This window comes from Cucumis sativus, chromosome 4 (assembly GCF_000004075.3).
Source record: "Cucumis sativus cultivar 9930 chromosome 4, Cucumber_9930_V3, whole genome shotgun sequence".
Classification (NCBI taxonomy): Eukaryota; Viridiplantae; Streptophyta; class Magnoliopsida; order Cucurbitales; family Cucurbitaceae; genus Cucumis; species Cucumis sativus.
Window position 1 is genome coordinate 21331273 of NC_026658.2, and position 12915 is coordinate 21344187.

The following is a 12915-nucleotide window of genomic DNA, read 5'->3' on the forward strand; positions in this document are numbered from 1 at the left end:
AACTATTTTCAAAAATAGGTGTTTTTTTGAAATTGAAGGAAGTCGTGTACGCGGTACACGACTTCCAAATGAAATTGAACGAAGTCGTGTACCCCGTACACGACTTCCTAAATGCACATGTCAGCACATTTGACCACTTCGCTCCACGTATGCACGAGTTTGACCCACGTGGACGGAAGTCGTGGATGGGGTACACGACTTCCTAACAAAATTAGTTTTTGTTTAAATGGCCAAATTTTTGGTAGTTTATGTTTATTATGAACAAATTTAAAAAATAAACCAAAGTTAAACACATCATTAGTGATATCTTATAAGAATTTTGAACGTTTTTTTTAATACTTGGTTCTCTACTTTTAAAAAATATATATTATATATTGATATTATTAAGAATACTTCTACATCTAAATCATATATTAGCAACTTCTAATTTATAATTAATTTAAAAAAGTTCAACTTTTTATTTATACAACTTGAAATATGAAGGAAGAATGGGTTAGAAAGAGGAAAGATGAAAGATGAATGAGAGAAAAAACTAGATGAAGGAAGATGAAATATGAAGGAAGAGGAGAGGAAAGATGAAATATGAAGGAAGAGGAGAGGAAAGATGAAGGAAGAGGAAAGGAAAGACGAAGGAAGAACGAAAAAGACGAAGAGGAAAAGTTTAGAGAGGAAGGAAAAATTGTTTTGGGATGAAGGCAGAATGAGAGAAATTTAGGGTTTTTAAAATAGGTGAAGTCGTGTACCCTGTCCACGACTTCCTGCATGCGCGACACGTGTCCGCTCCCTCTGCACCCTACGTCCACCCGTGAACCCTACGGTTGACTGGACTGTTGACCGTTGACTCATTGTACGGAAGTCGTGTACGGGGTACACGACTTCCACCGTACGCGGCAAAATGTGCCAGCTGTACGGGAGTCGTGTACCGGGTACACGACTCCAGTCAGAAAACGTGGGCCGGGTCCACGACTCCACTCGGATATCGTAAGCCCGGTCCACGACACCAAATCGATTTGTGGAAGTCGTGTACCCCGTACACGACTTCAGTCACCTATTTTTTAAAATACTTTCTCAACTACTCTATTTTTTAAAATACTTTCCCAAAAGACATTATTTTTAAAAAAAATCCTTTTAAAAACATTTGTTCTTTTTTATAGCATTTAGTTGTTTTTATCACTATTTATGGCACCTATCATGAAAACATATTTTGAACCATTGTTTAAACAAATCCAATTTTTGTTTCCAAATAGTCTATACCAAAACCACTTTAAATTTTTTGGAATGTTAAATTGTAAATTTGTTTCTCGATATAATTTAGACTATATGATTTATCATTAGAATTTAATCTTTATAATTTGGTAAAACTCGAGACCTCATGAACAACACAACTTTAGATTATTGATGATGTTTTAAAATCATGTGGACCGAACTCTAATATTTTTTAAAATGATCATATAGGCCAGATTTATAATTTAACTCTTCTGATCAACTTTCCATAAAAAGAGGAAAAAAAGGAAAAAAAAGAAAGATAGAAAGGAATTGACCAAAGGGAAAGTTGAAAAGAAAGAATTTCACACTCTTTAGGTTGGTACATTTGGGTATAAAGTACATGACATGAAAAGGCAACTGTTTTGAGCAATAACCAAAGAAAATTGACCATAATTTTAGCTGTTTGGTTAGCATGAATAATGTGTAGAGGCAAAAAGAGAGCCATTTTTAAAAAGAATCAAAGCAATAAGCTGACTTAAATAAATATATAAATATATGTGTATATATATCACACCTATAAAGAAATTAACAAGCTTTAATTAAGTACACACTCTTTTCAAAAACTTACCTAAACTCCATCTCCTCCTTTCTCCTTTAAAACCTCCCACACACTTTTTCCCTCTTTTTTAACAAAATCAAACCCATTTCTCATCCAAAACCCTTTGTGTTGTTCACTTGCATTTTCCCTTCTCTCTTTTCTTTTTTTTTTTTCTTTTTTTTCCTCTTCTTTCTTCCTCTCTTCCTTTTTTTTTTCTCTCAAGTTATGGAAACTTTGACTCTCAAACCTTTCTCCACCATGCCAAGCATTAAATGCGGTCCGCGGTCTTTGTCCACGTTGTCGAATATCAGCATGCGTGTGGTTGCATGTAGTGGTGCGTTGAAACCTTCAATCTCGACGGAGAGGGTGTCGTCGTCGTCGGTGGTGGTACGGGCAGCGGAGAGCGTGGTTTTGGCCCCGCCCAATGGCAAAAGCGACGAAATTGGTGTGAAGAGTTTGGTTCCTTATGTGGATTTGGATGAGGATGAGGATGGAGGGATTGGTATTGTCAAATTCCTTAGAGGGAAAGTGTTTTTCATTACTGGTGCCACTGGTTTTCTTGCAAAAGGTACCATTTTATTTTTACAAAGTTTGTAAGAGGCGACAGAGGTAGAGATTCACACATCATCTAAAAATATAATAACCACCTTTTATTAAGCTAATTATTATTTTAAACTTTTCAATCCAATACTATTGTTAAGTCTCCAATCCAATTGGGTACAATAAATTGTTTTAAACCCTTTTTACTTTTTGATCATTTTTTTGTTCTCATACTATTTACTATTTTTTTAATAGCAAAAAAATTTATTTATTTACAACAAGGTTCAAATTCATTTTCCGATTAAAATTTTTAAATAATAATTTTAAACCTAACAAAATATCACAAATTATAGGTAATAGATCATAAGTATAATAAGGATATTATAAATTTTTTCAAAGGAAAAGCCTGAATTGATTGAAAATTTTCAGTTCTTATAGAGAAGATACTGAGGACAGCACCAGATGTGGGTAAAATTTATGTTTTGATTAAGGCTAAAGATGAAGAAGCTGCAGCAGACAGGTTGAAAAATGACGTATGTATTTCTATTATAATTACCCAACAAAATTTAATAATGATTTGTTGGTTTTATTTTTCTATTAATTCTATAAATTTAGTGCCTAGTGGGAATTAATCATTAATGAATAAAAGTTTTTATTTTTTGGAATTTTGATGATCATCAGATTATAAATGCACAACTTTTCAAATGTCTAAGACAAATTCATGGGAAATACTACATGTCGTTTATGACGAGCAAGCTGATTCCTGTTGTGGGGAATGTGTGTGAATCAGATGTGGGAATACATGTCGACTTTGCTCATTTGATTGCAAGTGATGTTGATGTGATTGTCAACTCCGCTGCCAATACAACTTTTGATGAAAGGTACCCTACCCTACGCCTTAATACCCTCTTTTTCTTCTCTTTCTTTCATCAACTTTTATTATTCTTTTACACTTCAGTTTCATGGTCGTCGTTAATAACTTATATTTTTAAATTTTGTTCATAACTACTTGTAAAAAAAACCTAAATTACTTTTATGTTACTCCAAACACACTACAAATTATTGTTTATTATCCAATTTTAACGTAGGATAATCATGTTATGAACTTGTAGATACGATGTTGCTATTGACATTAACACAAAGGGACCATCTAACCTCATGGAATTTGCTAAAAAATGCTCAAAACTAAAGTTGTTCTTGCAAATTTCAACAGGTAACTAATTCCACTCATCATTACTCTTAACTAAAAGTTATGTACAAATTTGTATGATTAATTCTCGAGTTTGGGGTTTAATTCCCCTTATCAATAAAAGAAAAAAACTACTACAATTTATTTATATTATAACTATTCTCACTATGGGTTTGCATTGGTGTGTTTTAAAACATAATAGGTATATTAAATGAGTAATTTAATAGTAATATTAATTAAGATCTGAATCATTTATGTCTATTAATTTGCTGGATTAAAACTATACCCTGCAATTAGTGTCAAATTAATTGGTTTAATTGAAGTTATACAATAGTGGTTCAGGGATGGAAATATCTACTTTTAAAACAATAATTAATGTCTTATCAAAATTGATTTTTAATAGTAATATAATTAGTTAATTAATTTGGATATTCTTTACTTATTCATATATTTATATCTTTGCTCTTTCTAAACAAAATACTACTTATTTTAGTTTAACATAATTTTTTTTTTTATAATTAAAAAACCCCACAAAATTAATGATGTAACTCACATAAATTTATACAAAAGAAATGGTTAAATTTTGAGTTATTTTAAGTGGCGACTAATTGTATTTTTGTGAGGGCAGTAATTTTTTCTACTGAAAATTTAAAATATAAAATTGTTTTAAAACATTTAAATATTATGATAAAGTTTTTATTGATATACTTAAAAAAAAAAGTTAGACATATATATATATATATTGAACTAGAAGGTTAGAAGTTTGAACTGTCTAACCCTAAATTAATTTATATGGGTGGTTGATTTGTAATGTGTAAAATGTAGCATATGTGAATGGACAAAGGCAAGGGAGAATAATGGAAAAGCCATTTTGCAAAGAGTTGGATGTTGAGAGTGAAATGAAGTTGGCTTTTGAAGGTAATGGCATGGGCCAAAACATGAAAGAATTGGGCCTTGAAAGGTATGCCTAAGCCTCTTTTTTTTTTTTTTAATAGAAAATTGGAAGGTTATTAATTAATGAGTTCTTAAAGAAAAAAAAATTGTGGGATGATATATATATATATATTTGATATTGTTGCAATAGAGCAAAAAGATATGGATGGCAAGACACATATGTATTTACAAAGGCAATGGGAGAAATGGTAATTGATGAAATGAGAGGAGAAGTACCTGTTGCTATAATAAGGCCAAGTGTCATTGAAAGCACTTTCAAAGACCCATTCCCTGGTTGGATGGAAGGAAATAGGTAATTTTTAATTCCATTTTTATAATTCAATTCATTTTCATATGGATTGTGAACTTGTGAAAAATATTTCTCAATAAATGAAAATTAGTAAATGATAAAAATATGTATATATTGTTCATATACAAAACTTAAGTACTGAAAGAAAAAACATTTGAAGGTTGAGAAAAATATTTTAAATTTGAAAGAAAATAAATCATTATTGTGGTTATAGATAATAAATAATGTAAAGCATTGATTGATGCATGCAGAATGATGGATCCTATAGTTTTGTACTATGGGAAAGGGCAACTCACTGGCTTTTTGGTGGATCCTAATGGTGTCATTGATGTCGTGAGTTCTCTCATTTTTCTTCCTCTTTCTTCTAAACTTTTATAACCTCTCTATACTTTTTAACTTCAAATAAAATTACAAGTTACTCCTATTTAAAATTATAAGCACTATCATATTTACTCGATTGTGCTTGAATTGAGCACACAAACAACATTGAACAAAAATATATTTATGTGCATTCAGAAAAAGAGTTGTAATTAATTTTGAATTGAGAATGAAAGATAAAAAGAAAATTTTTGGTTGTATTGAATATTAGGTGCCAGCAGACATGGTGGTGAATGCAACATTAGCAGCAATGGCAAGGCATGGAAGAGCTCCAAGGCCAAGCATGAACATCTACCATGTCGCCTCCTCTGTCGCCAATCCTTTAGTTTTTAACCGCCTCGCCGACCTCCTCCACCAGCATTACAACTCTTCGCCCTGCCTCGATGTTGACGGTACCCCTATCCGTGTCTCCTCCATGAAGCTCTTTGACTCTGTTGATGACTTCTCCGAACACCTTTGGCGGGATGCTGCCCGACGTTGTGCATCCACACCCGACGGAAAGCTCTCTAAGAAGCTTGAAGCTATTTGCAAAAAGACCGTTGAGCAACTTAAGTACTTGGCTCATATTTACCAGCCTTATACCTTCTTCAATGGAAGGTATGTCTTTTTTGAAGAAAAAAAATACCTAAACCTACTTATTAATTATTTTAATACTTTTGTTTAATTTAAAACATTAATATATCTATGGTTTTGACTAAATCTAATCAAATTCATTATTAATACTAAAAAAAAAAAACACACACTTATACACTCTATTTATACAACTCTTCCCATCAAAAAATATATACTTGGCTACCTGTAGGATAAAACAGTACTAAGCATTTGTTTCAAATTTCTTTAGTAGTAACATTATAAATGGTAAAAACTATTAAATAAATATTTATAAAATATAATAAAGATTTTATAGATATTGATAGATTTCTATTTTATAAAAAAAATTATTTTATCATATTTGAAAATACTTTTTTAATGTTTATTTTATTGTTTTTCTTACATACATTTTAGTTTGTTCTGGGAAATAAAATTTTAGAGACAATAAGAGCTATTAAACTTTTCTTATTTTCAAAAGTTTCTTCCTGATACTAAATTTGTAAAAATGAAAAAAAAATATTGAAATTACATATTCACCCTGATATGTCTTTTAATATATATATATATATTTTAGAGTTTTAGTTGGTAATTTTATTATTTGAAATTTTTGTAGATGTATTCATTACTTATAAATATATCATTTTTAAATTAAGATTGAGTAAGGATGCAGTCCATCATAAATTAATAACAATTTAATCTTTATACTTTTAAATTTGAAAGTACAATTACAAAATTGTTAAAGTTAAAGACACGACTAAAAACGTATAGTTAATGGTTGTTTTGTTTGTAACATTTTACTTCAACTGAGTCAAAGTTATATTGAATTTGCAGGTTTAAAAAGTAGAAAAATTGTAACTAATTTGAAAGTAAATTTAGAACAATGATTTGTGATTAAAAACAGTAGATGAATTGATGCAGATTTGACAACAGCAATGTTCAAGGACTAATGGAAATTATGAGTGAAGAAGAGAAGAGAGAATTTGGATTTGACGTGGAGAACATTGATTGGACGGATTACATTACGAATGTCCATATTCCTGGTTTAAGGAGGCATGTCATGAAGGGCAAAAGAGGAATTAATTAATTAATATGTACCTAAAATATTCCCCAAATTGCCTAAGATATATATATATATAAAAAGAAAAAATCAATAACCTGTAATAAGAACACCGTCTCTTTTGGGTTTTCTCCTTCTTTTTTCATTTAATAAGTAATTCCAAAAAGTTGGGGTCATACCAAGTTTTTTGACCCTTTCACTTTCTTTGTAATTAATGAATGTTCTTTTTATGGAAAAATTTGTTGTTTGATTGTTGAATGAAGATGTTAGTTATTTTGCCTCCACCTATGCGTATTTTAAATTGATTGATATATTGTTTCCTTAAATAAAATGTTATTTTCCTCCTTCAATATAGATAATAATTATCATGTTGTACTCCAATTTACTCTCTATTTTCCTACTCTCTTCCTCCCAGTCCTATTTTTTATTTCCATGTAATGATTCTTCTAAGTTTCATTATACAAAAAGTATATGAATTATTAAGAGAGAAAAATGTTGAATAATTTGAATGGAATTTTAATCAGGAGGATTATATTGAATTTGGATTTTTTGGTTGAGATTTATAGTAAATTTAGTTTTTTTTTTTTCTTTTTGTCTTTTTCACTTTCTTCTAGTGTTACCTTTAGACATTCTTTTTTTTCCCTTTTGTGCTGCTTGTTTTAGTATCCTGAGCTTTTCCCAGATTATTTTTTACAGACCTGTTTAGATTACCTCCTTTTCTGTTTCACTTTCTTCTGCTTTTCCACATCCACAGTTTCAAACTCCAACAAAAATTCAGAATCAAGAGGGAAAAAGAAAAAAGAAAGAAAAACAACCATAAATGGAATCATCAACCAAATTTCAAGTTCACTAATGTATTTTTCTATTATAAAATTTTGTATTCGTTCAAAAGAATCACACAGAAATATTCACTGTTTTTTTATCACAGACCAACAAAAAGAAAATGTTGTGTTCGAATAATCAAGATGATTACGAAAAGAAAAGAAAGAAAAAAAAAAGATGAGATTTAGTGAGTTATTCTTCTAATTCCCTTCTGCACAAAGGACATGAATTGCTGATTTTAAGCCATTTGAGAATGCATGACTTATGATACATGTGCCCGCATGGGATTCTGCTCACTTCCTTTTCCTTTTCGTTTTCATTCTCTCTTTTTCCATACAGTTGTTCATAACAAACACTGCATTGATCATCACCTTCCTTCTCTTCCCCTCCATTCCCATCATATTTCTCCTTCATCACCCTCTCAATCACCGATGTTGACGCCCCTTTCCTTACCGCCGGGGCATCTTCTGCTGGGTCCAGGTCCACCCAGTGCGTGTACACGATATCCACATCGGCTATGATGTGGAAGTTGACATTTATGTTGCTATCGGCGGCCAATAATATTTGACCAGCAAAGGAGGAAATATTGTAGAAGATGGCGTCACAGACGGCGGCGGAGATATCGTAGGAAGAGAGAAAACGAAAGAGGAAGAAGTAGGAGATGAAAGGTGGATCTTCAAGCTCCCACAGAGAGAAAGGGATCAGAGTATCGGAAATTAAAGTGGGGGAAGTTTGTTGAAGGATTTGCTGGGAAGGTGTATGAACCAATTGGCCGAAGTGCCTCAAACGGAGTTGGACGAATTGCAACGGTTGACCGTCGGTGGCAAGACTGCTCTTGCCGTTGCGGCGAATAGAGCATTGGAAGGAGAAAGTGATTGGGAGAGACATAGTGATGGATATGAGTTTGATTAAAGCAGAGAAAAGATTGAAGAAGAATTTGAATTGGCGATGACAACAGCAGAAAAAGATGAGAAGTGAAGTTGTTAAAGGAGTGAGAAATTAGAAGGGGATGGGTCTGATCTGATATATATGGAGAAGGAGAAGCATGAATAAAGTTAACGTTAGGCACTTTGAATTTAGAATAGTTACTTATGACATCGGAAAAACACTTCCAGCGGTTGATGGAAAGATGATCAACGGCTGAGGTTAGTGGACGCCAGGATTTGACCAACGGCTCTTTTTCAGCTTCCTCCGTCGACCACCGCCTCGCTGCCTTCTCATTTTACTTTTGTTTTATTTGATTTGATTCTATTTGATTTTATTTTATTTTATTTTATTTTATTTTCCCTTAGAATAAAAATGTTTATTGTTTCAGCAAAGGTAAATGTCTTTTACTTTTTGAAAATCTACTTAAAATTAGAAGGTAGATTATATAAAAAAAGTGTCTTTGGAATGATCTCACTATATAGTTGAGATTGGACGAGGTGTGAGATGTACGTTCAATGTACAACATACAATATTCAATAGTTGTCTTTAGGAGGGTATTATGGGTATATACATAAAAATATATGACCCATTTTACTTCTTTCCGACTAAAATACGTCTAAAATTAAAAAACATCGGTGCTTATATTAAAAAGCAACAATCTTGAAATTAAAATCATTTTAATTAGGTGAATTTTACCCTTCCGACTTATTCTATCAACTTTCATTTTAGTTATAATTAATTGAAATTTGGAACCAAATCATTAAATAAAATAACGTTAACAATATATTTGTTATTCTTGTTAATGTTATATATTAAAATAATTATTGCATATTTAAAATTTTGAATACACATTTTATATGTTCTCTTAAATACACCACTTACATATTCTTAAATTTAAAGTCTTAAACTTTTGTTTCAGAAAGTTTAATTCATGCAAGAGTTTTATTCTACATTATTGAATGATTACTATTATTATAAGTCGTTGTTTCTTATTTGTTATTTAAAAAATATTTTAAAATTATATTGAGATACAACATTTTAAAAAGTAATAAGAATAATGAATCACACCAACAACTAAAATAGATTTCTTAACCTAAAAAATAAATAATCAAATTGAAATATTATAATCTATTATCTATAGTCTATTCTATTTACTAAGACCATGAAGTTTTTTTAAAAAAATTAAAGCTATTTTATCCACTCAATTTTTAATAAATTACAATTATACTATTACAATATTTACGATATACAACAAAACTAATTAATTTATTTTTTAATAACAATAGTTAATTTATTTTGTCAACTTATAATATAGATAGTAGAGATTTGTTTTATATACCATTGTTATAGATCATTTAGGATGGTTATAAAAAAGAAATAAATAAATAAAGTCATCCACTAAATTATGTTATTATTATTTGAAAATACATTTTTTGGATTATTTTATCCATCTAATTTTTAATCAATTGCTACTAATGGTTACGATATTTACAATATACAATAAAACTAATTAATTTATTTTGTAACTATAATAATTAATTTATTTTGACATCTTTTACTAATACAATTATTTTATATATAATGGTGAGAAATATTTTAATACAGTTCAAGAGATTACACATAAATTCTTCTTTTTTTAAAAAAAGAAAAAAAAAACACAATACGTTATAATATTATTGAGTCTAATTGGGCAAAGTGAACTACAATGTAATTGAAGAAAATTAATAATAATAATAAAATAATCAACTTCTCATTTAATGTACATACGAGTCTAAATAAATTATGTTAAGAATAAAAAATATCTTATAAGAGCAATAATCAATGTAATTATTTTTAAAAAAATATACTTAGATACTCTCAATAAATGCAATACTTGAAATAATATACAATAGTTAACTAAGCATAACCATTTGAGTGCATTCACTCAAATTAAAATTAGTATTCAACAAACTAAAGAAGAGTGGGTATATTATAAGAATGTATAAAATTAATCTTAAGTATTAAATAGTATTTTAACAAAATATTCAAATATTCTTAATTGTACAAATACACACATGAAATGATATTTTTTTTCCTCAATCACATTAATTTGCCTAACACCATTTTAGAGTTGATTAAGCCTAAATTGACGTAACCTCACACATTAAAAATAATAAACCTTTTGGAAATAATTATTTCTTCGTAGAAAAACATTTTGTATTCAAAATAAACAATAAAACAATTAAGAACTTTGTTTTCCATTTAAAAAAAGGAACTAATATTATAAAAAAGAAACTAAATTCAAATGGTAGAATTTTAGGTTTGGGTTCGCATCAACTCCTCCAACAACTCAAAGGTCAGTTGGTAGACTCTGATTTTGCTTTAAAATCAGCCAAAGTATAAGAAAAATCTTATAGCTTAGGTGAGGAACGCTAATTAGTATGGTCTTCCAGCTTCCTCCCTAAAATTCTACTTAAAAAAAATTGATTGTTATAATTTGTTATTATTATAATCGGTGAATTAATTTGAAATTTGTGACTTAAAAATAGGTATCTAATAAAATTTAAGTTTAGGGTAAAACATTTTTTTAATTTGTTTTGAAACCTCAACCAAATGGTTGACTTGACTGTTAACTTTAAACTAATGAAGGGGCAATATCATTATATTGAACTAAAATTTTTGTATTCATTAATATGACTTTTATGAATTTTGATAGTAAGTATTGCTAGAGGGAGAGACGAGCTTGGGTATGGAAGTAGGAAAACACTTCAATCACAAGAAACACTTGAGTGATCACAATCCGATTTAAGAGATATAAAGAAAACGAGGGAGAGTTTCATTCAATCATAGAAACATTTCGAAAGAAAACATATAATCTTCAAACACAATATCAATTTGACATAAAAAGAAAATCGAAACAGGAAATAAAGAAAGGGAAAATCCTCTTCTTCTTTTTTTATCCCGGTGTACCATTATAATACTTTTATGAATATTGTTTTTTAGAAAATGGGAAGAGAAAAAGACGATGAAAATAGAGAGGGCAATGTGTAGAGAAATGACGTGAATTGATTGATTTGTAAGTAAGGTGAGATTGTAATTAATCTTATAGTTAAAAGGAGTGGTTTTTGTATTTTTTTTATTATACGGTGGATTAATTTGAAATTAGTGTTTAAATTGATATAATATCATGTCATACTTCTCTATCAAATATATATTTCAAAGTTTAGGTTTTAACTTTTTTTTTCGTGTAAAATGCACTTTTTGATCATAACATTTGAAGTTCATGTCTATTTCGTTCTCGAAATTTCAAAACAGACACTTGGATCCTCGCATTTGCTAAAAAAATTTAAGTTAACTTTAATTTAACTGAATACTTACTAGACGGTTAAATACTGACGTGAGTATTAATTGTATTTGATGATGTGTAAATTATACTAAATTAGTTAAAAAATAAATTAAAATAAAATCATTAAAATATACGGATAAGTTTAAATTTTTTATCTTTTTTATTTAACTTATTTAATAAAGCAAAAAAAAAAAAAAAAAAAAAAAAAAAAAAAAAAAACTTTGGAAGAATGATACCTCAACTTTGCATTATGTGTAAAGAACACTTTCAAAAGCACCATATGAAACTTAAAAGAAATAAAAACATCATTACCATTCATTTTTTTCTTATTAATTTTTATGGAAACCATCAAAGTTTGGTTTTAAAAAATACCAAAAGTTGATCTTTGTTTGATAAAGAGACATTTGCAAGAAAAAGAAAATACGTAAATCAATATTGTGTAATAAATCTTGGAAAAATTTTGGGGCATTCTCGATCGAGATTACATGAATAATCAATAGAACTCGAGAAAGATTGCACTAAAATGTCATAGGATTAAGGTTTTTCATACATTATGTGTGGTAATCGAAGAAATTGGACTCGAGATGACCCTGCAAAATGCATTTGAAACTTATATGATCTCAGAACTCCTTCAAGCTCGGGGCAAAGTCATAAATGTTGGCTGAGATTCATCATCTGTGCAAACCAAAATTCATGAAAAAGAAGAATCAAAGTAGAGATTCTTCGATCGAGTTCACGAAAAACTATGAAATCAATCGAGATGAACTTAATAATAACTAAATCATACCACTAAAACTAAAAGATTTTAGAGATATAGGCGTGCTTTAAAGCTTTTATTTTAATTTATTTTCCAACTAATTCAATATAATTTATCCATTATGAAATATAAGCATAACATTAAGTTAAATCATGATAATTTAGAAGTATTTAGAGATAAAATGGACATAACCAAAAGTATATTTTATTTATTTATTCAGTTAATCCCTTTGGAAACTTCATATGAAGCGGCAATAACAGCCCAATATTAATCTATTGAACT

At 29.3% G+C, this 12915-nt stretch overlaps 2 protein-coding genes across 3 annotated transcripts; one reads left to right on the forward strand and one right to left on the reverse strand.

The window, feature by feature from the left end:
- Positions 1-1794: 1794 nt before the first annotated feature.
- LOC101212401 (fatty acyl-CoA reductase 2) lies at positions 1795-7086 on the forward strand. 2 transcript variants are annotated; one of them, XM_004144652.3, is made up of 9 exons: positions 1795-2372; positions 2774-2877; positions 3026-3225; positions 3457-3557; positions 4359-4494; positions 4618-4779; positions 5028-5109; positions 5366-5751; positions 6664-7086. In XM_004144652.3, exons 1-9 carry the CDS (start codon positions 2030-2032, stop codon positions 6827-6829), a joined length of 1680 nt encoding a protein of 559 aa, XP_004144700.1. In that variant the 5' UTR covers positions 1795-2029; the 3' UTR covers positions 6830-7086. The 2 variants fall into 2 exon arrangements, with proteins under 2 accessions (XP_004144700.1, XP_031739692.1); XM_031883832.1 differs by having other exon boundaries at positions 2783-2877.
- Positions 7087-7647: 561 nt separating this feature from the next.
- On the reverse strand, positions 7648-9077 carry LOC116403462 (E3 ubiquitin-protein ligase At1g63170-like). Its single transcript, XM_031884640.1, has one exon. It carries the CDS (start codon positions 8510-8512, stop codon positions 7817-7819), a length of 696 nt encoding a protein of 231 aa, XP_031740500.1. The 5' UTR covers positions 8513-9077; the 3' UTR covers positions 7648-7816.
- Between the last annotated feature and the right edge of the window lie 3838 nt (positions 9078-12915).

Excerpts from the sequence above, each read along its gene's own strand:
- LOC101212401 (XM_004144652.3), top strand. The coding sequence starts at position 2,030 with ATGGAAACTTTGACTCTCAAACCTTTCTCCACCATGCCAAGCATTAAA. Across the intron at positions 2,878-3,025 it reads CAGACAGGTTGAAAAATGAC|ATTATAAATGCACAACTTTT; the intron begins GTATGTATTTCT and ends GATGATCATCAG. Across the intron at positions 3,226-3,456 it reads AATACAACTTTTGATGAAAG|ATACGATGTTGCTATTGACA; the intron begins GTACCCTACCCT and ends ATGAACTTGTAG.
- LOC116403462 (XM_031884640.1), bottom strand. The coding sequence starts at position 8,512 with ATGTCTCTCCCAATCACTTTCTCCTTCCAATGCTCTATTCGCCGCAAC.